The 26,685-nt window shown below is 39.1% G+C and overlaps 1 protein-coding gene across 1 annotated transcript in view; it reads right to left on the bottom strand.

The window, feature by feature from the left end:
• Window positions 1-26,415, bottom strand: part of BRWD1 (bromodomain and WD repeat domain containing 1) — a 123,813-nt gene extending 97,398 nt beyond the window's left edge. The window contains exons 1-8 of the mRNA XM_040232432.1: window positions 26,250-26,415; window positions 26,080-26,138; window positions 25,910-25,939; window positions 25,692-25,751; window positions 7,163-7,313; window positions 5,013-5,111; window positions 4,364-4,524; window positions 3,091-3,312 (exon numbers count right to left, since the gene is read on the bottom strand). Coding sequence (XP_040088366.1) covers window positions 3,091-3,312; window positions 4,364-4,524; window positions 5,013-5,111; window positions 7,163-7,313; window positions 25,692-25,751; window positions 25,910-25,939; window positions 26,080-26,138; window positions 26,250-26,298 — 831 coding nt within the window. The 5' untranslated portion in view covers window positions 26,299-26,415. The remainder of the gene's footprint in view (window positions 1-3,090; window positions 3,313-4,363; window positions 4,525-5,012; window positions 5,112-7,162; window positions 7,314-25,691; window positions 25,752-25,909; window positions 25,940-26,079; window positions 26,139-26,249) is intronic.
• Between the last annotated feature and the right edge of the window lie 270 nt (window positions 26,416-26,685).

The raw sequence follows: 26,685 nt of genomic DNA, 5'->3' as shown, positions 1-26,685 counted from the left end.
AGACTTTATTTTCTTGGGCTCCAATATCACTGCAGATGGTAACTGTAGCCATGAAATTAAAAGACACTTGCTCCTTGGAAGAAAAGCTATGACCAACCTAGACAGCATATTAAAAAGCAGAGACATTAACTTTGCCAATAAAGGTCCATCTAGTCAAAGCTATGGTTTTTCCCATAGTCATGTATGGATGTACGAGTTGGACCACAAAGAAAGCTGAGCGCCAAAGAATTGATGGTTTTGAAATATGGTGCTGAAGAAGACTCGAGAGTCCCCTGGACTGCAAGGAGATCAAACCAGTCAATCCTAAAGGAAATCAGTCCCAAATATTCATTGGAAGGACTGATGCTGAAGCTGAAACTCCAATACTTTGGCCACCTGAGGCGAAGTACTGACTCCTTAGAAAAGACTCTAATGCTGGTAAAGATTGAAGGCAGGAGGAAAAGGGGACGACAGGGGATGAGATGGCTGAGTGGCATCACCGATTTGACGAACACGACTTTGAGCAAACTTCAGGAGTTGATGATGAACAGAGAAGCCTGGCGTGCTGCAGTCCATGAGGTCACAATGAGTTGGACACGACTGAGCTACTGAACTGATTAGTACTCTGGATACTTTTTCACCTTCATCCAACTTTTCTGTTAATAGTTTCCAGCTAGGCATTATGTCTCTTACTCCTCAAGAATGTTACTTGATGCTGCTGCTGCTGCTAAGTCGAATCAGTCGTGTCCGACTCTGTGCAACCCCATAGACGGTAGCCCACCAGGCTCCTCCGTCCCTGGAATTCTCCAGGCAAGAACGCTGGAGTGGGTTGCCATTTCCTCCTCCAATTGTTACTTGATACTCTTAGACAAAAGGTTCTAACTCTAACCCAGATAGTCTAATACTAACACTACTGAGAACGTAAATTATAAGTGATATTGCATACTGCTACCCATGAGAAAGGTTATGTACTGAAATATTGACAGGGATTATTCTAAATGGTAAGATTATGGAAGTTTTAAATATTATTTGCTATTAACTACTGTCTAGTTTTTTTGGCAAACAATATTACTTATCTTTTTTTAATAAAAAAAGAAAGCTGTTACTACAATTAGGATGGTTTATACATGCCAGTAACAACAGGGCAAAGAACATGAAAAAGATTAATGTATCATGCACTTGTTTGTGTTTGAACTTCAGAGTAACCACTAGCAAGCACAGATAAGCCTTCTGATGTATAAAAACTTACTACCATACAAGTAAATTTTCTGATATCTTTGGTAGGTGATAAATACAGGTGGGCCCCTATTATCAAAACAATGAGGCTTTCACTGAAGACCAGAGCTTCACTCTCACACTGAACAATTCCATAACGATTTTAAAACAGATACACTCACAAACTACAAACTACAAATGTTGCTGTGATATTGTCTACAAGTTCATAACAAACTTTAAAATTTTAAAACCTGTGGAACACAGCTAGGATATGAATTAATTTTTAACCTATAAAGTCCTCTAGAGAACAATATACTCACTGTCAAAAAATAAATAGGCAAACCAAAGATTTTCCTCCAATATTCATAGTAAAACTCAATCCCAATTTTAGTTGTCATCCTTAAAAAACAAGTTTGCAGTCTCTGTTCTTTAAGAATATTGACCACAGGAGTTGAGAAAAGTCACTTTTATGACAGACTTCAGACTAAATCTATTTATAGGCCACTCAACATACAGCCTGGGTAAATTCACATATGAAAATGAAACCACTCACCTTGTTTAATCAAACTCAAATCAGAGGCAACAACATGCCTTAAAAGGCCTTATAAATCATTACCTACTAACAAAACGTAATTTCTAAAAAGTGACTGAATATTACCATTCTCAGAACTAATAGATCTAAGACAACTACAGAGAGACCACCTGGAAGAGCATATGCATTAAGGTAACCAAGCCTCTTTTATTTTCAATCAATGATCCTCACCTACCTCCAACATTCTGAATCAATCAAAATCTTAAGCAGTGGGGCCTAGCAATCTGTGTTTTAAACAAAGCCTGCAAGTGACTCTCATAAGCATTAAATAAACTACTACTCTGGATCCAACAACCAACTTAAAAGAAACATAGAGAAACATGTTAATCTATTCTACAAGGAAGCAAATGGTACCCAAACTGTGGGAACTCTATAAACCCAATTTCCTCAACAAAGAAACTGCCCAAAAACTTGGACAAGATGGTGAAACTTGTGGTAAAATTCTTCTAATGTATAGCAACCAATTGTAAGGTATTGACTTTGGTTCCTAATTCAAACTAAATAAAATAATGCTATTTATGAAAGAGTCGTGATTGACTCTTTGAGACCCCACAGACTATACAGTCCACGGAATTCTCCAAGCCAGAATACTGGAGTGGGTAGCCTTTCCCTTCTCCGGGGATCTTCCCAACCCAGGGATTGAACCCAAGACTCCCACACTGCAGGCAGATTCTTTACCAGCTGAGCCATCAGGGAAGTCCATTTATGAAACTATTTGAAATTTGAACATCAACAAACAAGTGTGATGATAATGTTTTTGGTTGTGTTTTTAATAAAACACAGTAGACATACTGAAGCATTTACAGATGAAATGATATGAAATCTAGCATTTGCTTTAGGTACAAGGTGAAATAGATGAAGAAGAACTGGCCAGGGATGATGGACACATAAAGGCTCATCATACTATTTTGTCTACCATCTATACGGTTCAAAAAATTAATGTCCACAATAAAGAAAAATATATATTTCAGCCAATTTAATCAACTTATCAAAATCCACAAATTTTAAGGGAGAAAAATTTTTAACCTGTCACCATGAGTGTATAATTGCCACTCACTCAGTTCAACTGTAAACCTAAAGGAAATAGTAAGTCATCCCAGTAGAGCTCTTAACAGCATCAGGTATCTATTACATCACCCTTCCAAGATTCATGGAACTATGACTGATTATATTTTTCCTGATTACTAAATTTAAAATAGATCATGTAATTACTAAACATCTCGCTATTTCTCATCTCCAAAGATAATGACCATTTAAATGCAAAGGAGACACTACACAAATGTGCACACTAAAGGGGGTTTTACCTGTAAAGATGTAATTGACCCTGTGTGTCCTTGGAGCACAGCAACTGGAGCACAGGTTCTCAGGCACCACACTCTAATTATTTTATCACAGCTCCCTGCAGCAATCATTGTATTCTCATAGTTTACTGCCATATCTGAAATTTCTGCAGAATGACCTCTTAATGTGGACAACAGGCGGCCATTGTGAGTTGACCAAATCTTCACCAAACAATCATCTGAACCCTAAGAAAAAATATACCCCAAGATAAAATGTTAATATAGCAAGTCTTATATTTCATTTAAAAAAATACCATTCACTTGTCACACAAATTAGATGTCTGTTATCTCCTCCTCTCTTTCCAACTGTAGAATACTCTGTAAATTATGAATCTGATGGCCAAGAACACTTACAATGTTTTTTCTTCTTCAAATAAAAAAGATACATTCTTGCAGTTTTCATTTCTATGGCTTAGACCTATTATAAATACTATTATCTCCAAATTCTCTGCCATGTAATAAGTCCAATTAAAAGTCCAAGGCTCACCCATTTCAGTTAACAAACTTAAATGTTTGTTTAGTTCACATTAAGTTAAATAACTTGGTAAGTATTAGTTAAGACAGTTCTGTTTCACAAGTGGAGTAAATGGCAATTCCAAAACAAAAAATAATGGGACTAAAGCCCTCATTTTAAATAAATAAGCAATAGAGTCTCAAATTTATAGTACCATCCAGTATCCATCCATCCAGAAAATAACTGAATATCAACTGTGAATCTCAACAACAGAAAAATGAAATCTAAACTTCTTATCCATCCTAACTTTCCCTTAAAACACTGAAATCGTAAGTTAAATTCCAAAAATTTACATGTAGTTTTACAATAATTATGAAATAATCTTTCAGTGTTAATCAATTTCCCCAGACCACGAGTAATCAATGTGAATATGAATCACCTGTAGACATCTGGATTTTGAGGGGAGAGGGTCTTTCTGATTAATGTAGGGGGATTTTTTGGATTGTTTTGATTAATACACACTAGAACCTAATTCAGTACGTCTAGAATGAGCTGTAGGTGATCCACAAACACCATACAAGGCCTGATTATCTGCTTCAGAATTACAGGGGATACTTAATAAAAATGCAAATAAAAATCCAAAAATGCACAGACCCCACACCAGACCAAGTCAAATTTTCTGAGAAAAGGAAAAGACATATTTAATTAAGCTTTCATAGATAATCGTGAGGCACACTAAAGTGCTCCAAATGATACCAAATTGACTTTAAAATGGTAACTCACTGTAAAGATTCTATGTCCTGTCCTATCAAATGCTACACAGTAAACAGCAGACAGATGTCCGAGAATCCTCCTGTGCATTTTTATGTGCTGATACATAGCTCCTGGGAACGCTGTGCTAAAAGTGGAACACCCTGTGAGTTGTTTTCCTCGATGGATCTCCACTAGGAAATAAAAACATGAAAACAGTTAAGGAGAAGCCAGTAGGTGAGAAGCTAAGAAAAACTCCAAAACAATTTCTAGAGGGCCACAAAAATTAACACTTGAGAAATCCTAACAATGAAGTTTCTTCCCTATTCTGTTCTACTATAAGCGCTGCTGCTGCTGCTGCTGCTGCTGCTATGTTGCTTCAGTTGTGTCCGACTCTGTGTGACCCCATGGGCTGCAGCCTACCAGGCTCCTCCGTCCATGGATTTTCCAGGCAAGAGTACTAGAGTGGGGTGCCACTGCCTTCTCCGACTATAAGCACTAGTACAGATTTATTAAATAAGATTGTTTTTCATTACCTTTTATTACTTTTAGTAATAATTTTAGGAAAGCAATTATCTGAAACATTACCAGCACCTCCTTTGAAGTTTTAATACAACAGTTACAAAGTTGGTCAAGAAATTAAAAAATTATTTTGGACAACTGAAAAGTCAACCTCACTTACCAAGATTTGGTGGGGAACCATAATTCACCGGCATTTCAGGAGGTCTTCCTCTATGAAGAGCAGCAAAGGCAGAGCCCTTCCAAACTGTGTGCCTGCAGTCTTTAAAATGAATTTTAGATACACATAAAATCTTGAAAGTTAACCCCAAGAAAGATTTTATAGAATACTTACGTATATTGTAATAAACTGTTTATTAAAAGGTTTACCAACTAATATACTTTAACAGAAAAGCCCTAGAGGTTTATTAGACTATTTCTGAAGGAAAAAAAAAAAAATTAAGACATCTCAGATACAACAACAACAACTAACATTTGTGTAGCACTTTACAATTTACAAAGTGCTTTCTACATACATTATCTCATTGAATCCTCACAACAACCCTGTGAGGTAGGTATTATAGCCAATTTACAAGTGAGGTAACTGAGGCTCAAAGGTTCCAGGACCTTTAAAGAGATCCACTGCAAATAACTTGTCAAGATGGACCATAAAACCAGATCTTTTGACTCCAAGTCCTACTCAATGCCAAATGGATTTTTATTTTTCATCACAGAATTACACCATACAATCATTAGTGATAAAGGTCTTACTCGCAACTGATCCAATTTTCCCATAATGGACATTTTTGTAAGGAAATTTTTTTTTTTCATTTATATGAAAATCCTTGACTTAATTATTTAAATGTTACTGAGTTTAAAATTAATGCTGGCCAATATTACCATGACTTTAATCTCCTTAGTATTGACAAATGGCTTTCCTCTTGTTTTAGGATCATAGACAATCCTTTACACAAGAGCACATGTAGGACCTGTGAGTCTGAAGACTTAATTCTGAAGTCCTATCCCTCTTAGCAAATACACAAAGAAAACTGTCTAACCCCCTCTAGAGGAGACAGCAGCAGAGCACAGAGTATGCTGTGCTAGAAATTAGCTTCTGCAGAACTGGAGGAGGAAGGGAAGAAAGGCATTATATAAACCTCCACTGAGCCTCGGGTGCCCCAAACTAACAGGCATATCATGTTTTACAGGAATGAATTCATTACCACTATCAATATCAGTTACAAGGCATCCTCTCATGTCACTAGTACAAACAAACAGAGAAATATAGTCCCTACCCTAGGACAGCTTGCTGAAGAGCTTCTTCTACAGTCTGCCAGTTCTAAAGCAATGCTCGTCACAAAACAACATTGAGCTTGACACAAGTAAAGAAAACAGAAGAAAACAGGCTACCCAAGCAACTACTATATAACAACCTAAAATAGAATAATTACAAGTTGAGTAGAACACAGAAAAAGGAGGAATATGAACAGTTTCCTGATTCGAGCCACAGTGTGGCGTGACTACAATAGAGTACTGAAAAACAACTAAAGCTGACAAACCAGTCTGGCATGGAACCAAGAGGAAGGGTTGTTCTTTCTCAGTCAAACTTTATACTGGTGGAGCATCTAAGAGGCAGCATCACAACAGCAACAGATCTTAAAAATAATCATGAGGGATGAACGTGATGGATACTCAGGATCAGAAGAGCCAACATTTCTTGCCCATTAGCGGTTAAGCCACGTTGTATACATAGATCGTATCACATACATATACTCAGTCTAAGTGATTTATACCAAGCTAACAGAAAAACAGCTATTCCAAACATTTTGCTACCACAAAATTTCGCAAAAAATTCAATTGGTGGAAAAAGAACCATGCAATTGTACATTTTTGGTGCTCATTTTCAAAATGCTACCAAATTTAGAAAATCACTTCCCCTTGTAACAAAGGGCTTGCAGAATCTAAATATCAAATGAAATACTTCTAGCATTTAAAGTTTATTAGACACATACAATTACATTCAATGAAGTTATAAGTGAGCTACAAAATGGAAAATTAAGAACTCACATTGATAAAACCTCAAACACATCTCATAATAAATTCAAGCTTTTGAGCTTAACATCTATACCTTTATCATTTTTTAAATGCAGAAGGACCCATTAAACACTGACGTAATAGAAATCAATGCCTAGGCTAAATGCAGAGAATTTTATAGTCCACAGCATGGTTTTTAGTTACATATCACCTTTCTTCCACAATGCTTACATTACTTCACAATTATAGTAATTATTAAGCTAGTAATACAAAGCAGAACACTTCTTCAAATTAAGGTACCTTTTGCTGTACGTAGCAAAGACTGCCTTCCTGCCCCAAGTAAAGAAGTGACTCTTGAAATGCTGGGTGGGATCTCTTTATCCAGCATGGGACCGATGCGTTGGCAGATTTGCAACAGATGGTCAGGAGCCACATGCTTATTGGACAAGACCTGATTGGAGAGCAAGTTTTGAAAACAACATTTTTTACAAGAGTTTCAAAAAACAAATACTTAGGGACAAGTTTGACGAAACATGTGAGAAACACATACAAAGAAAACTACAAAATGCTGCTGAGAGAAATTAAAAAACAAAATAAGCAGTAAATTAGTCTACAGATTCAAAGCCATCCCAACCAAAACCCCAGTAGGCTTTTTTTGTTGTTAGAAATTGAAATTTTTCTTCTAAAATGTATAGCAAACAGCTTAGAAAAGCCAAAGCAGCTTTGAAAAAGAGCAAAGTTCAGAACTAACCACCTGATTTCGGGACCTGTTATATAAGAACTGATTTTTAGCAAAGGTGCAAAAAAGAAAAGATAAATCTTTTCAAAATGGTGTCAAAACAAGGGAATATCCATTTGTCAAAATAATTATAATAATAATGAAAGTGAAAGTGTTAGTTGCTCAGTCATGTCCAACTCTTTCCAACCCCAGAGTCTACAGCCCACCAGGCTCCACTGTTCATGGAATTCTCCAAGCAAGAATACTGTGGGTAGCCATTCCCTTCTCTTCTCCAGGGGATCTTCCCAAACCAGGGATCAAGCCTGGGTCTTCGCATTGGAGGCAGATTCTTTACCATCTGAGCCACCAGGTAATTAACTTTAATATGTACATGACACCATAAACAAAAATTATCTCAAGATACATCACAGATCTAAATGTATCATCTAAAACTTTAAAATCTATAAAGGAAAACTTAAAGGAAAATCTTTATGACCTGACATTAGGCAAAGATTTCGAAAATGACACCAAAAACAAAATCCACAAAAGAACAGATCAATAAAGTATACTTCACCAAAACAACTTCAGTAGGTATTAAGACGATGAAAAGACAACCATAAGCTGAAAGAAAATATTGGCAATGTATGTATCTGATAAGGGACTCATATCCAGAATACATAAAGAACTATCAAGACAATAAATTTTTAAAAACCTAATTTTTAAGAATGATTTGACTAGGTACCTCAACAAAGAAGACATACCGATGGCAAACACATGAAAAGATGCTCAACATCACTGGTAACAGATGAAATACAAATTAAAACCATAATGAGATATCACTACACATCTACTAAAAAAGCTAAAATTTAAAAAACTGACCAGACCAAGATCACAAGAATGTAGAGAAACTGCTGGTACAAAGGGAAAACAGTACAATCACTTTGGAAAACAGTGAGGTAGTGTCTTTAATAGTAACACATACATAACCATTTTATCCAGCTATAATACTCATAGGTGTTTACACAAGAAAAAAGGAAGCATATGTTCACATAAAGGTTTGCATATGAATGTTCTTGAACAGCTTTCTTCTCAAGAGCCCCGAAGTGAACATTATTCAAATGTCCATTAACAGGTGAATGACTAGACACATTACTGTGTCTATACAATGGAATACTACTCAGCAATAAGGAAATTTAGTAACACAAATTAATGGGTGAATCTCAAAATAACTGTGGAAAGAAGCCAGAAAAAGAGCACATGCTATATGATTCCATTTATATAAAACTCCAGAAATGCAAATTAACTTATAGTTACAGAAAGCAGGTCACAGGTTACCGGGGGCTGGGAGAGAAGCAGGAGGAATTATGAAGAGGAAACCTTTGAGTGTAAGAGGGATGTTCACTATCTTCACTGTGGTGATGGGTTCATGGTGTAACACATCTAAATCTATCACTCAAACATTTTATATGCAGTTTACTCTGTCAATTATATCTTAAAAAAAAAACAAACTAATTTACCTGATATGATTTGGCATAAATTTTAACACTTCATCCCAAGGGCTCCTCAATCACATTGAGGAAGTTCTGATAAAACATCACTGTCAGGATTGTCCCAACATTCAAGACACACAGTATCTCTGCTCCCTTCCATTAATGCCAAAAATATTCCCCATGCCATTCTGATACCAACAATGCTCCACATTATTTTCAAATTCCTTGAGAAACACCATTCCAAAAAAATCTGAAACCAAGTTCTATTAATAAATCTCTTTTGGCTCTGAATCATGAATTCAAATGTAAAATAAACTTGGATTCAATATAGTTTTTGTTCATAAACCCTGGTGACATCTTTAATTTTCCAACCTGACCGAACGTTTCCCACCATAATAGATATTCCAAGGCAAAACTCAAAAGATATTATCAGAGCTCAGAAAGACCTCAAAAAAGCATTCGATATCACTTGGCACTCTGCTGCGAAGTGTCAGTATGTAAAAGTTCAAGAACTGTTGCACATGATTAGCTCATCATAAGAGTGGAGAGGAAGACAGGAGGAACTAGAACGTAATTCCAACAGGATCAAGAAATCAAAGATCTAAGACCTTGTCAGTAAAGAAAACCTGAAAACAAAACCCCTATTAAAGCAATTGTACTGAGTGACCTGAACAACATAAGGATTAAATTTCCTATGGATTAAATATATAAGATAAAATGACTGTGGGAAATGGCAACATGACTTCCATAACATGGAAAATCACACTTCTCTAATAGTTCTCTTTGAGTTTTCCACTATTTAGATGGATGTGTGTGTTAGTCTCTCAGTCCTGTCCAGCTACTTGTGACCCCATGGTCTGCAGACCACCAGGCTCCTCTGTCCATGGGATTTTCCAGGCAAGAATACTGGAGTGGGTTGCCATTTTCCTTCTCCAGGGAATCTTCCTGACCCAAGAATCAAACCCAGTCTTCTGCAATGCAAGCAGATTCTTTACCTTCTGATCCACCACAGTAGCCCATTAGGTGCACAGAGAACTCTTAACTATATACACAACCAACTCTATCTGAGTTGAATGGAGACTTGTTTTTGAAGATCAGCTCTAAAAGCTATGGATAAAAAAAATTCTCCAGAGAAAAGGAATGGATAGAAAATTTTAAACAGATTGTTTCCCAGTGGTAGTATCTTATTTTCTCTCAAATGATATGGAAAAAGAGCTTTACAAACATGCAGTAAAAGACTGCCTGTATTGAAGCCGCAACAAAACTGATCATTAAAATAATAGGAAGCTTCAACACAGGCAAGTGGATCCAGATAAAGTCCTTATAGGAATATAGACTCCATATGGCAGCTATGAAGAGAATTACAGATTCTCTGCGTTTTTTCTGAGGATTCTAATGTAACCAAATCTAAATAATAATAATAATTTAAAAAATCAGAGATCTGGGGTGGGGGGGACATCCTATTCTTGTACAAAATAAGATGTATCTGAAAAATAATATGGTCCTAGTACCAATATAGACCAAAAAAAAAAAAAAACCAGTTCTGAACTTTAAAAAATATCATATTGACAAAAATTAATATAATAAGTAATAAATAGGTAATTTTCCTTTAATATTTTCAAGTCCTAGATAGGAGCGTTAGTAAGTTTCTAACGAGAGCTTCAATCAGTATACCAGTTATCCAGTGCTCTCAGGAGTCAAGCTGGAAGCTAAGTCCCTCCAATGGCCAAACAGCCAATCCTTCGACACTCTTGTTCACTGCAGCCATATTCAGTTTCAGGAAGTTTATCAGCCACAACCCTAGAACACTGTGTCACTATCACCAAGTTCTGGTCATAGTGATCATGAGCCCCTTTCAAGCCCTGACTAGCAGTTACAGAAAGTGGGAGTAGAGTCTAGATAACCTAATTGGAAAATTATGGGGGAAAATAGCTTGTTCTATAAAGTTTGGGATGCTGTAATCTAACCAGGATCTAAAATGAATATTTAATATCTTAAAGATGTACCTGTCTGACCTTTACCTTTCCCTCAAAGTATCTTAAGCTACATCCAGAAATTCTGCAATGGAAAATGTGTAAGTAAACTACCATATCATAACTCCTGTAACAATGAAAATCACAGTACAACAATGAAACACAAGAAGTGACAGAAAGCACTGCCTTTTACACAAAATACAAACTTTGGTGTCTTTCTTACTTAAGAAATTCTCCTCAGCTTCTGATGACAGATGTTATTTTAAAAGTGCAAATTTAGTATAAATGGCAAAATATTCCAAAAGAAATAAGAGGAAAAAAGAGCTTAACAGTATAGACAAAAGGACCTACACAGAGAAATGTTCTAGTGCTGGCATGAGATCTTCATGTAAAAGCACTTTAATGCATTTTAATTACAGAGAGTTAACTAGCTCTAGCTTCTCAGAGCAGTGACCGCTTGCTTACCCAACAGCCATCACCTCCCCACTTCAGCATTACCTCACTTTTCCAGATTCTTTCATAACCAAGAGACCATATGATCTAATTCTGGTCAATGAAACTGAGAAGAAATCTCCTGAGGCAAGGGAACATTCCTGGATAAATTGTCCTCCCTAATAAAATAGTCACAGGAAGAAAAAATTCTTCCCTCCCAGCATTTCTAGGGTATGATGGCAAAAACTGCAAAAAACCATCCAGCAACGTGAAAAGTAAGAGTCCAAGGTAAAAAGACCAAAATGGCAAGGCTGCCAAAGAAGAAAGGCAAAGACTGACTCTAGTGATGCCATTAGACCCCTGCATCGATCCTATTTATAGACATGTAAGAAACCATTGTAGATCTTTATTGTTACTTAAGCCACTGCTTCTCAGCAAATGTATTCAATAAGTCTATTATGCCACATGCAATCTCACCAAACCAATCTGAGTATCTGTAACAAAGTAACCCGCCAACCATCTGAATCAAGCCAGGCTTGCCTAGAAAATGCTATTAACGCTGACTGCTATGTTAAACAGAGATACAGCCTTAGCTAGCATTTCTATTAATATCATTTTCATCCTCCCTTAGCAAAACAATGACCTCTCTTTCTAGACCATTTCAGCTTTTCCAAATTACAAACTACTCAGGAGAAAAAAAAATCTAACATTTCTGATATTGTCTGCTTGTTTGGGATCGAACCCTGGCCCTGACAGTGAAAGTCCTAACCACTGGACTGACAGGAAATTCCCATAAGCTTTCTGATTTTCTTGATAAGAGAGTTCTCTTGCTGTTTCTAGACCTATCATCAGATCATCTGACAAGAGTAAATACAGAAAGCAAAATCTCAGGGACTTTATCCATGAATCAGCTGACTTCTGAAGCATCTTGAGATATGTGTGCATCAGTCTTGTCTGACTCTGTGCAACCCCATGAACTATAGCCTGCCAAGCTCGTCTGTCCGTGGGATTCTCCAGGCAAGAATACTGGAGAGAGTAGCCATGCCCTCCTCCAGATCTTCCCAACCCAGGAACTGAACTAGCGTTCCTTAAGTCTCCTGCATTAGCAGGTGGGTTCTTTAACACTAGTGCCAGCATCATCTGGGAAGCCCCATCTTGAGGTTTCTGCTATATCAAATCAAAATAACAGAATTTTCTAAGCTGAGTATGACCAAAACATGGTCTTAAAACTCTGAATCCTATATGGAACTTAATGAAGAGAGAAATATTCCCCCCCAAAAAACCTTCATTTTTAAAAAATGTTTAACAAGATGTAGCATTGGGTGGGCCAAAAAGTTCACTAGTTTTCCCAGTTACGATGGCTCTAGTAGCACTTAATTGTCTTACCTTCATTCGAAGTAATTAAGATTGTCTTGTGACAGTTGTCATATCAGCATGCATTAAAAAAAGAAAAACATTGAAATTGGTGAATTTTTGTGTAGCCGTTTTAAAATTGAAGAGGGGAAAAAGCAACATTTTCAGCATATTATGCTTAATTATTTCAAGAAAAGTAAAAACCCAACACAAAAGACTTGTGCAGTGTATGGAGAAGGTGCTGTGACTGATCCCAAACGTGTCAAAAGTGGTTTGTGAAGTTTTGTGCTGGAGGTTTCTCACTGGATGATGCTCCATGGTCAGGCAGACCAGCTGAAGTTGACAGCGATCAAAGTGAGACACTGAGAATAATTATACCATGAGGGAGTCAGCCAACATACTCAAAATATCCAAATCAAGACTTCCCTCGTAGCACAGTGGATAAGAATCTGCCTGCCAATGCAAGGAATATGGCTTTGATCTCTGGTCCAGGAAGATTTCACATGCTGTGGAGCAAGTAAGCCCATGAGCCACAACTTCTGAGCTTGTGCTCTAGAGCCTCAACTAACTATTGAGCCTGGGTGCCACAACTACTGAAGCCCAAGCACCTAGATCCTGTGCTCTGCGACAAGAAAAGCCACAGAAACAAAAAGCCTGCACACCACAGTGAAGAACAGCCTCCATTCACCACAACTAGAGAAAGTCCTCAAGCAGCAATGAAGACCCAGTACAACCAAAATTAAATAAATAAAAATTTTAAATATCCAAATCAAGTGCTGAAAATCATTTGCACCCAGTTGGTCATGCTCATTGCTTTGATATTTGGGTGCCACATAAGCTAAGCAAAGAAAACCTTCTTGACTGCATTTCTGCATGTGAATCCCTACTTAAACATAATGAAAACAGTTGTTTTTTAAAGCAAATTGTGACAAGCGATGAAAAGTGGATATTTTGCAATCATGTGAAATGAAAGAGATTACAGGGCAAGCAAAATGAACCACCACCAACCACATCAAAGGCTGGTCTTCATCCAAAGAAGGTGATGCTGTGTACATGGTGAGACTGGAAGGGAGTCCTCTATTATGAGCTCCTTCCAGAAAACCTAATGATTAGTTCTGATTAGACCAACTGAAAGCAGTATTCAATGAAAAACATCTGGAATTAGACAACAAAAAATGCATAATCTTCCATCACGATAACACAAGACCCATGTTTCTTTGATGACCAAACAAAAACTGTTATAGCTTGGCTGGGAAGCTCTGATTCATCTACTATATTCAGACACTGCACCTTTGGATGGTCTTTTCAAAATTTCCTTAATGAAAAAAAATTCAATTGCCTGGAAGACTATAAAAGGCCCCTGGAATAGTTCTCTGCTCAAAAAGATTAAAAAAAAAAAAATCGAGGAAGATGGAATTATGAAGTTGCCTGAAAAAAAGACAGAAGGTAGTGGAACAAAATGGTGACAACACTCAATAAAGTTCTCAGTGAAAATGAAAAACTGTGCCTTATTTTTACTTAAAAACCAAAGGAAATTTTTGGTCAAACCAATAAAACAGAAGAGACCAGCACACTTTTTTTTTTTTTTTTCCCAGCCACACAGCTTGTAGATTCTTAGTTCCCCAACCAGAGATCCAACCTGTAACCCTCACAGTGGAAGCGCAGAGTCCTAATCACTGGACAACCAGGGAATTCCCAATACAGGTACACTTTTAAACATATGAATTTTACAAAACTACAGCCTACAGAAGATATGAAATAATAAAAGTCCTTGGTCAAATAATTTCAGTCACATGTACATAGTAAAGACCAGATTTCAACATTAAGGCAAAACATTTCCTAGTCAGTCTGAGCTCATTATTTCACTCAGAATTCTGTACCTATTTCAAATGATCAAAAGAAATAAAACCTATTCATATTAGCTACATCTTTAAAACAAATTCATAAAATACAATACAAACATAAATCAAGAGTTTACAGTCATATAAAAGAAATGTAGTTGATGGAAATTCAAAGGTTCAGCTGCTAAGCCCAGAAATGTCTGAAATACTAGGTAAATGCAATTAAACACTCAAAACGGAAATATTAATTCCCAAATAAAAAGCCAGAAAGGACCCATAGCTTCACAGCTATTGGTTAAGTTACAGTTCAGAGCCAATTCCCTAGTATGTAATGATCACCTTCATTAAAATAGTACAGAATGTCACAGGAACAGAAAGAGATCGTGGAGGAAAGTCAGAAAGAACTTAGAAAATGATGATGACTGCGTAATGATGACTGCGTTCTCTACAGAGAAAGATGACTCAGATGGTACTCGTTAACTGACTGACAAACTGGAAAAGGCTAGACTCAAATACATCATACTAACCAAATGCTAAAATACACTCTACATAAAGACATTAAAAAAGAAATTATAAATGGCATAGGAAAAAATATAAATGGATATATAATACTGCCTTTATAATTTTATTGTACAGAAAAGCTTTAAGGACAACCATAAAGGCAAAATAAAGATTAAGAGATACAAAATATTAAAAATCTTGAACCACCAAAAAGAAAGAAAAACCCCCAAAGAAAACTAAAAAGCAACCTGCAAACTAGAAAAAGGAATTCAGAACAAGTGACAGACTAAAGAATAACCTATATATATATATGGAGAATACTTACAAAACAGTAAGACAGTAGTAGAAAAGCAGATAAAAGATATAAAAAGGCAATTCAAAAAAGATGATTACCAACAGCCAATAAACTCACTTCTTTTTAAAAAATCCTAGACATTTAACTATGGGGTCAGAGGTTAGGCAGGTTTTTAAGGCTGATGGTGACCACACTTTCTTCTGATCTTCACGGAGCTGGCCCCTTTTCATCCTTCAGGTCAAATGTTATACCATCAAAAAAAGCTTTCCCTCACCATTCCTTAAATATCAGGTATCTCCTTTCACCCTCCCTTCCCAATCCCCATCACCAGTCTGAATTTGTATTACAGTAACTGGTCTGCTGCTCCTGGTCAGTTACACCCCAAGGGGTCAGCTCCATAAATGTAGGAGCCTTGTCCATCTCCTCCAGACTGGTATCCCTAGAACTCTGAATATGGCAGATACTTATTTATTGCATACATGCACCACGCATTACTGAATGAATAGTCAACATAAAAAGTACGGCATACAGCCCAGATAAACATAACCTCATCCAAGTTACTTGTCTCTTCCAAGTTCATTTCAAACAGGAAATCATGATACATGTAAGGTAATAGGGTTGCTGAGAAAACTGAGAGAGAAAATAGAAAGGTTAAAGCTCTTCTGTGCAGTACTTGGCAAAAAATGCCTCAAACCTTAACCATGCGTACTATTTTATCCATCAAATTAACAGAGATTAAAAAGGTTATGTGGGTATGAAATCAGTGTATTACTGCATACAATAGTCAAAAGTTAAAATAGGAAGAAACCTAAGGAGAACAAATCAAACATTATAAAATGTAAACCATTTTGTTAAGTGAAAGTCACTCAGTCATATCTGACTCTTTGTGATCCCATGGACTATACAGTCCATGGAATTCTCCAGGCCAGAATACTGGAGTGGGTTGCCGTTCCCTTCTCCAGGGGATCTTCCCAACCCAGGGATCAAACCCAGGTCTCCCACATTGCAGGCGGACTCTTTATCAGCTGAGCCACCAGGGCAGTCAGTAAACCATTTTCCTCAATGATTAAATTTCTAGAAATTTATTACAAGGGACAATTATGTACATAGATAAATAAATACATAGATATATAGACCTCATTTTGATATTCATAGAATCACTAATAGAAAAATCTGGAAACCAAACGTCCAAGAAGCAAATAGTTAGGTAAAATTTTCCAAAGAAATGGCAAGGAATTAATTTTTTACCCCAGTTTTGTTAGATTATATGCATAAAGAGAAATAAACACTTCTCATTTTAGTGATTTTTTTCATTTTCTCTTTGCTTTTGCATTTTCTAAATATTCTACAATGAACGTAAGCAAGCTTTAACATTAGGCCAATTTTTAGTCATAGTTCACACAGAAAAGCTAATGAACTAATTACATACCAGTTTGTAATACCTATAGAAAGGTCACTACCAATATCTTCAAATATTTACATAAAAATAAGGGCAAATTTTAAGGCTTTAAATTGAGGCTCTACCACAAGGTCTTTCTCAGGCAAAGGTCTCCCCATCTAGAACCTGGCCTCAAGTAAACCAATGATAATTTAACTAACAGATACCAGAAAAAAGGGCGTCAGGGACTCTCCAGATCCACCAGAAATATGGTTAACAGTTCTAACTCTACATCTAACTAGTTATGGGAAAGCTGGAGAAAGTACTCACTAGGACTTCAGATTCCACATTAACAAAAATAAGAGATACTAATGTTTATTTATAATGCACGTCTAAGTATTTAAAGGTTTTGACTAATTCATTACATTAATAACAGCTAATACTTACATAGTGATTATTATCTGACACTGTTGTAAAAACTTTGTAAACACTAGCTTACTACACCTCTCAACTAATTCTCACCTTAAAAATGAGAACAAGCTGGGACTTTCCTGGTGGTCTAGAGGCTAAGAATCCGCCTACCAATGCAGGGGACATGGGTTTGATCCCTGGTCTGGGAATATTCCACATGCTTCCAAACAATGAAGCCTGTGTGCGACAAGTACTGAGCCTGCGTGCCTAGAACTCATGTCCTGCAACAAGAGAAGCCACCTCAATGAGAAGCCCAAGCACCACACCAAAGCCCTTATTCAGCAACGAAGACCCAGTGCAACCAAAAATAATTTTTTTTTAAGTGAGAACAAGCTGGATTATCTTTAAAATAACTTTTATCAATATCTCCCTTTCACAGAGCTAAGGAAACAAATCTAAGTTAACTAAACCCCAGAAACTGATAAGCCCTTCTGTGAACAGAAAACAAGACTTCAGCTGTTTTCATCTCTAGCAGACAGGCAGGAAGAACTGACACAGACAAGAAAAAGCAAAAATCTGCCAAACCTTTAAACAGCTGCCTGCAGACTCGCACAAGTGATGAGAATGCTAAGGAGCTTCCTCAGAGTAAGTGGCACCCACTCCCATTCCCTTCCATAGGCCTTCACCAACTACACAGGACCAAAAACTGGATGCAGAACAGGTGGGAGAGAAACCTCCTAAGGGTAGGGATAGTTCAAGGTAGAAAGCCAATGGCTGGACTAGAGAGCAAAGAGAACTCTTCATCAAACAACAAGCAGGCAGCTGGACTATAAAACAGTACAAGATCTTATGAAGTATGGAAAGCTGGCAACTGGGCCATAAAGTATGACCTCCCAAGAATCTCACTAGGGCCCAAATTTCAAAATCGGCTGAAAAAGAAAGTCTTAATCCCATCCTCAAAACACGTAAGCCAGTTATTAAATGAATGCAATTAAAGTCACACACAAGTCAGAGATGATCAAATTAGACTGACACAACCCCACACTAACAGTTTGGGGCCAGGGGATGGAGGGGGGATGGGGGGGAGGGGGGAGAGGCACATCTTTTTTTTTTACCACATCTGAAAGCATGTGGGATCTTAGTTCCCCAGCCAGGGATCAAACTCTTGCTCTATGCAATGGAAACACAGACTCTTAACCACTGGACCACCAGGAAAGTCCAAGTACCTTCTTTACGGACACTGACTAAACTACTCTTTTAATGTAAAAAGTATACTTCAAAAGATGATGAAAAACACAACAAAACATGAGACCCAGGGTCAAGAGAAGGAGTGGCCAACAGCAGCAGACCTAGAGCTGGTCAAGATGTTGGAAAATGTTCAGTCATTATCTCCTCAAAATACTTACTCTGCCCCATGCTTCCATCCTTTCTACATGGGACTTTTAAGCTATTCATTGAACTACTTGATATTCTACAGGTTTAAGAAGCTCAGAGAACCTTAAAGTGCCAAAAAAAATCCACCTAGGCACATGTGGTAAGCAGTTTCTGACAGGGACTCCAATATCTCCACCTTCTGGTACTCACAGACTTGTGAGTCCCCTCCCCATGAGTAGCTTATTTCTAACCAACAGAGTACTAACACTGGGCAACACATCCATTCAGTTCAGTTGCTTAGTCGTGTCTGATTACTAGCTTCCAAAAGAGTGTGACTTCTGTCTTGCCTGCAGGCTACCACCTTGTCAGCTTTCATCTTCTGACAATGTAAGTTGCTAGGCTGCAGAGATTAAGTTAGTATGGAGCTGAGGGCAGCCAAGAGCCAAACAGGAATCAAGTCAAGGCTCTCAGCCCAACAGTCCACTCCAGGGACTGAACCCAGCCAAAAACCATGTGAATGTGGAAGCAGCTCCTTCCACAGTCAAGCTTTCAGTGGAAACACCAGCTCTGGCCAACACTTTGAGTGCAACCTTGAGAGACAGAGGATTCAGCTTAGTGGTGCCTGGACTTCTGACAAACTGAGACAGTAAATCTGTGGGAATTCCCTGGTGGCTGTGCTTCCCTCATAGCTCAGTCGGTAAAGAATCTGCCTGCCAATGCAAAAGACCTGGGTTCGAGTCCTGGGTTGGGAAGATCCCCTGGAGAAGGAAATGGCAACCCACTCCAGTACTCTCGCCTGGAAAATCCCATGGACGGAGGAGCCTGGTAGGCTACAGTCCATGGGGTCGCAAAGAGTCAGACATGACTGAGCGACTTCACTCACTCACCCACTGAGCCTGAGCTCTGGAGCCCAGAAGATGCAACTTCTGAGGCCACACGTGCTAGAGCCGGTGCTCCACAAGAAAAGAAGCCCCTGCAATGAGAAGCCCTCTCACTGCAACTAGATCCAGTGGATAAGACTCAGTGCTTCCAATGGAGGGGGCATGGGTTCCTTCCCTGGTCGGGCAAATAAGATTCCACATTCTGTGTGGCATGACCAAATAGAAATAAATAAATAGATAAATAAATTAATAAATTTGTGCTGCTTTAATTCACTAAGTTTCAGACAATTTGTTATACAGTGATAATGACTACGGTATATCACATAAACCTTCTGAAAATTAAAAACAAAATGAAAATCTTGAAAAGCAACCATAGGGAAAAACATTATATTGGGACTTCCCTGGTGGTCCAGTGGTTAAGAATTCACCTTACAATGCAGGGGACACCGGCTCAAATGCCTCAAAGCAACTAAGCCCAGGCGTCACAACTAAGACTCAACACAGCCAAATTAATTAATTAAAAACACACACATCTTAAAAGAAGAAACAGTAAGACTGCTGGCTTTTCAATACTAATGTGCTGAAAGAAAAAAAAAAAAGAGTAAGCAACCAGAATTTCACAGCTTAAAAAAAAATGCATTTAATAAAATCAAAACAAGTTTCCAGACCAAAAAGGAAAACTAAAATCATTGTCAACAAACTTTCATTAAAAGAAATATCAAAATAAGTTGCGGAGACCAAAGAAAAAAATAGCACAGCCAAGGCTAAGTGGCTCAGACAGCAGCACCACTACCATAATTCGGCACTAAGCTAGAGAGACTGCCATTCTCCATTCTACTTTGTGGTCATTCATAAGGGTAAAAACCAAGTATCATAAGCCCAAGTATTAGTGCTCACATGGACTGTATTGTTATTTCACAAAACACTACAAATATAAATTAAGTGCAGGGGAAGTCTACACATTATGACTTAAATGTCCCATCAATGTTATCACTCATAAATACTACTGATTACTACTGTGTGCCCAGCACAGCAAAATCATTTTTTTCAGTATTTTTACAACACTTTTTATTGTTATACAGATCAAAGAACTGAGGTAGAGATTAAATAATTCGCCTAAGATTACATGTGTCAAAGCTATGGTTTTTCCAGTAGTCATGTATGGATGTGAGAGTTGGACCATAAAGAAAGCTGAGCACAGAAGAATTAATGCTTTCGAACTGTAGTGCTGAAGAAGACTCTTGAGTGTCCTTGGACTGCAAGGAGATCAAGCCAGTCAATCCCAAAGGAAATCAACCCTGAACATTCATTGGAAGGACTTGGTGCTGAAGCTCCAATACCTTGGCCACCTAATGCAAAGAGCCTACTCATTGGAAAAGACCATGATGCTGGCAAAGATTGAGGGCAGGAGAAAAAGCGGACAAGAGGATGAAATGGTTGGATAGCATCAAGGTTGGATAGCATCTCTCAATCAGTAGACAAGAACTTGAGCAAACTCCAGGAGACACTGGAGGACAGGGAAGCCTGGCATGTTGCAGTTCATGGGGTCACAAAGAGTCAGACACAACTTCGCAAATGAACAAGAAAATGTAGTAAGCAACCAGAAAGGCAGGATTACAGCCCAAATTTCTAACTTAACACTCCTATTGCTAGACTGCAGCTTATCACACTGTTATGATCATTAAGTGTTCCCAAGTGGTATCAATGAAATGCCTACAGATAACTAGATAACTAGTTTCAAATGCCTACAGAAGGACAGTCAAGTACAAAGAAAATGCAGAATCCATAAAGAGAGGGAAAAAAAAGGCTGCACTCAGGATAAAGGGTCTTTAGAATCCACAATGAGCAAAAAAAATGGTAATGTGACTACTTGCAATACAGATTTGGAATACACAGTTGTATCATTTTAGTTATTCATTTTTTGGCTGTTTGGCACAGCATACAGGATCTCAGTTCCCTGACCAGGGATGGAACCCGTGACCCCTGTAGTGGAAGCACAATCTTAACCACTGCCAGGGAAGTCCTGGGAGTTTTGTTTCAAATGAGTCAATAGCCTTGCTATAAAAAAAAGAAAAAAGTTTCAACTTTAGACTCCAATAGAGTCTATCTGGCGGTGCACCTGAATTTCACATCTTGGGTTAGAATTTTCTAACATAACCTGAGTCCTCAATTCAGTAAGAAGCTCAAGATGGTTAAACCACTCTCCCCTTGATTTGAAGAGTGAATTCGTAAACTGAGGAATGTTGACAAATAAGTAGAAGTGAAGAAAAGCAGCAGAGATATATTTGTACAAATCACAGTTATTCTGATATACTAACAAATGTTGTACTTACTGAACTACTTTTAATGTTTGAAAGAATAAAAAATAATAATCTATGATAAATTTAAAATATATTTACAACACTTAAATTATTAGAAAGATTATGCTTAGATCTAAATGTGCCATATACAGGCTTCTACAGATTAAAACCATCATCATAAATATAGTGTGGAAACCCCTAAGGAAATTTAATTAATATTTTTTAAGTGGTGTGAAATGTTCTAAGATTAAATTCTCATGACAAATCAAACACTAATCAAAATGTAAAAATAAATAATACTTGTTTCTACATATTACTAGATTTATAAGATTTGTAAATGAACTTAAAGGTTTAAGAAAAATGACTACTTACAATTCTAATAAACCAAATACTGATTTCAATACAAATAACTCTGAAGTGTTCTCCTTACACAAAAGGTCTACTCAAACATGACCAAACAAATAAAAAAAAGTTAATGACCATAAACCCCCTAATGATAGTCTACAATTTAATAATCTTGATTTTTTTTTCCCCCTGCTTAAGAGACTGGCCTACAAAAATTGACCTATCATGTCACTCAATTACAAAGTATACCAAATCTCTCTCCCCTTTTCAAATACACCCCTCCTTTACAAACCTTTCCAATTCTCATGCCCAATTCTATACTTCTATTTCATTCTTCCCCCTTCTTTACCACCTACAACTCATAAAAATTACATAAAAATTCACAGGCTCAACTGCTAATGCAGAGTTGGTATTGAGAGATAACTAGTTTCAATTTTCCTAAGAAAATACCAAAAATAGTCTTGCTTCCAAAGCACAAGCTGGACTAGCAGCACAGTCACGAGTCTAAGATAAACTGCAGCTGTGCAGACAGTGATACTGGAATCACTTGAAAGGCTTTAAAATAATAGTGATGTTCAGTCAGTCCCACCACAAAGATTCTGATTTAAGTGGTCTGGGGCACAGCCTGGGCAGATTTTATAAAGCTTTCCAGATGGCTGTGATCCAAGAATCAGAACTACTGAGAAAAAGGAATAAACAACATACAGAAATAAACATTATAAGGAATCAGATAAAACCAAAATGTGAAATATTCTACAGAATAACTCAAGTATCTTCAGTAGATCTACAGCACAGGGGGGGAAAAAAAACTATGCAAGATAGAAAGATTTAAGATCATTTCAGTGTGAGGCATGAACCCTGTCTGAAGCTCAATTCAAGGCAAATATCGAAAAATATAGCAAACTTGAATTTATAATGAATTTATAATATGGACACTCATTACACTGTTATCATTTGTGTATATTTGAATGTGTTCCTGCTAAGTCGATTCAGTCACGTCTGACTCTTTTTGAACCATAAGGACCGTAGCCTGCCAGGCTCCTCTGTCTGGGATTCTCCAGGCAAGAATACTAGAGCGGGTTGCCATGCCCTCCTCCAGGGGATCTTCCTGACGCAGGGTTCAAACCCGCATTGGCAGGAGTGTTCTTCACCACTAGTGCCACCTGGAATACTTAAAAATATATATTTTTAAAGAGAAAAAGAGTTTGGAGAACTAGAAGCTACTCACATACCCTTTACAAAAGAATAATTCTCTACACAGAAAGCTCACTGTCTACCACTTAGTGCTGGGAAAGGGAGGCGGGAGGAAGACAAAGGAGACAGAGGATCCTCACCAGACAAATCATCCAGGCAATGAGAAAACATATGTCACAGCCACGTCACAGGAATACATCACAGAGCAAGATTCCAAATACTTTAAAGGAGAATTTTATTTGTATTATTTTTTTGGCCACACTGTGCAGCATATGAAGGATCTCAGCTGAAGCACAGAGTTTTAACCACTGGACGACCAGGGAAGTCCTGAAAGCAGAATTTTAAGTTTTAAGCAGTACTAACAGGAAAAGCCAAAAAATATATCCATCTATTTTTAATGTAATTTTCCCAGCAGTTATAGCATCATGCTTATTTCAAAATGTAAACAACTTTATCCTCAGTAACATAGCTGCATGTCTTATCAATATTGCTTTGCTGGGGAGAGGCGGTGGGAGAGGGTTAGATTGGAAGTTTAGGGTTAGCAGATGCAAACTGGTACATACAGAATGGATAAACAAGGTCCTACTGTACAGCACAGAAAACTATCTATACTCTGCAAGAAGCCATAATGGAAAAGAATATGAAAAGGAATGTATGTATGTGTGTAACCGAGTCACTTTACTGTACAGCAGTAATTAACACATTGTAATTCAACTATACCTCAATAAAAAAAAAATTTTCAAAAATTATGTTTTTCTGCTTCACAGACACACTGTTTGCACCTAGTAACAGGAGTAAAACATCCTTTAAATACTCCCTTAAGGTTGAAGATGTCAAACTCAAGAAAACATTAAAAACTCTGCCATGATGAAGAATTTTTACAACTCCCTTTCTTGAAAATACTTTAAGAGTTTGCTTCAAAAAACTCTAGGAAGGGAAATATTAAAACTGGCAATTAAAATAGAATCTTTTGTTACATTCACCCAGCTCTAAGTGTCAACACTTAACTGTTCAGTATCTATCAAGCATAAAGACTCACAAACACGGAGAACAGACTTGTGGTTGCCAAAGAGGAGGTGGAAGTGGGGGAAGGAAAGACCGGGATTTCGGGATTCACAGACGCAAACTGTTTTATCTAGGATGGATAAACAACAAGGTACTTCTGTACAGCACAGAGAACTATAATTAATATCCTGTGACAAACCTTAATGGAAAAGAATATGAAAAAGTATGTACATATGTGTAACAATCACTTTGCTGTACAGCAGAAATTATCACAACACTGTAAATTATGTTGTAAATTAACTATACTTCAACAAAGGTTTAAAAAAAAAACTTTTCATATACAGATAACAAATCCTTCTATTTCTGTTCTTTTATATAATTTAAGAATGGTGATGTTATTCTATATTAACACCTACTTCTACTTGCAGTTGTTAGAACTGAGGTAAAAGATCACTCAGCTCTTTTTCTCTCGGCTGTTTTGCACTAGACGCTGAATATGCAACTAAAGAAAATCCTTTGTCCTAACACAAGTCAGAAAAAAATTTTCCTGAGAAATATTTTATTTCACTAAGGACTAACAAGTGGCTCAAACCAAATCACATACTGTGAGAGCAACTAAAAAAGATGACAAAGTGCAATGAAAAGAGAACTGTAATCCATGTTACTTGCGCTCCAGCAAGAGAAACTGCATCGTTAGGGCCTACATTCAGCTATATACAGCAAAGAACAATATTAAAAATTCATAAAAATAAGTTTCCTGAGGCACTCAACAAGTGTAGCACAGTTTAGAGAGGCAAAAGTACTGGAGGAGTGGCAGAGTCTCACAGCAGCAAGATTTTTATTACGCTGCTGAAGGAAAAAGAAAGAAAAATGTTCCGAGAGAGGAATCTCCACCTTTGAGACGCTTCTATTCCTAGGAACAAGTGGTTGGAGGATCTGGGAGGGGCAAATGGAGGAAGACCAATCAGAGGTCGAGTTACAAGTCGGGATCCGAAGAAACACAGATGAGAGCAGCTCGCTGACTGGGTGGCGCGCCCCCGGCTCTCACCAGACTCACCGCACCTGGGGACCCACCCGGCCACAAACCGCGGAACAGGGTCGCCCCCACCTACCCCCGCCGCCCCCGGGGCCGTTTCCTGCCCAAACAAACCAGCCACCCCAAAACAAAACAAAACCTACGGGGGGAAGTCCCGCCGTCCCCGTGGCTCCCCGGCCGCCTGCCCGCCCCCTCCGAGCGCCGCTCTGTCACTTCGTCCCTCCAGCGGGAGCCCCGAAAAGGGGGGGGGGGGGGGGGGCGGGCGCTGGGAAACATCGGGATGGAAATGTCAAAAGTCTCACCAATTCCTCGTAGCTCCTGTTGTGCTCGTTGCCCTCCCAGTCCAACCTCTTCGGCAGCAACTGCAAAGACCCGAGACGCACACGACTGACCACCGCGCAGGGCAGGAGGGGTGTGGGGGCGGGGGGCGGCGGGGCAGGGGTGGGGGAGCCGGGGAGCCGGGCGAGCGGCCCCCGGGCAGGGCCGGCGGGGGACGCGGAGAAAGCCGCCAAGCACAGACCTGATACTGCTCCAGCTCCTGCACCAATACCTGCAGCCGAAGAGACAGACGCGCAGTTAGGGGGGCGGGGGCCGCACCCCGATCCACCCGACGCCCTCCTCCCGCGACCCCGGGCGGCGGCGGGGCCGTGGCTCCGGGAGCGCGGCCACCGCCCGCGGGCCCGCACTCACCTGGGCGGCTCTCCGACATGGGCCGGCCGATAGGTACCGGGCGATGAGGAAGTACAGCTCTGCGGAGAAACGGGGAGACCAGTCAGGAGACGGGGAGACCGCGGCGGCGGGGAGGGGGCCGGGGCCCGGGCGGGGGCACCGGGGGAGGGCGCGGGCGCTGCGCGTCTTACCCGACTCGATGAGAGGCACCGGGCGTCGGGCGGGCGAGGGCTCCGCCATGGCCGGGCGGGAGCCGGGGCGGGAGCGGGCGAGCAAAGCGTGTAGGCCGCGCCGAGGCCTGACCGGGCCGGCGTCCCTCTACCTCAGGCGCGCCTCCGCCGCCATGCCGTGCGCGCCTCCAGTGCTGACGCCTCCGCGAAGTAGTGCCCCCGCGGGAGAAAAAGTAGTTCCTCTGTGGGAGCCGCCTGCGAGACGGGACGAACGACGTTTGGGCCCCGCCCGGAAGAGTGAGCCTGCCTTCTTCTCTGCCTCCGGGGATGCAGAGAGGAGGCTGTATGCGCCAGGAGTCGGGCCCCGGGGAGGCGGCGGGTGGGGGAGGGGAGCGCGCGTGGCTGGGATCCCTGCGCGCGGTGAAGCGGCGGCCGGCCATTGTGAGGCGGCGGCCGG

This window comes from Oryx dammah, unplaced genomic scaffold (genome assembly GCF_014754425.2).
Source record: "Oryx dammah isolate SB20612 unplaced genomic scaffold, SCBI_Odam_1.1 HiC_scaffold_2, whole genome shotgun sequence".
NCBI lineage: Eukaryota > Metazoa > Chordata > Mammalia > Artiodactyla > Bovidae > Oryx > Oryx dammah.
This window is presented reverse-complemented; position numbering and strand designations above follow the sequence as displayed.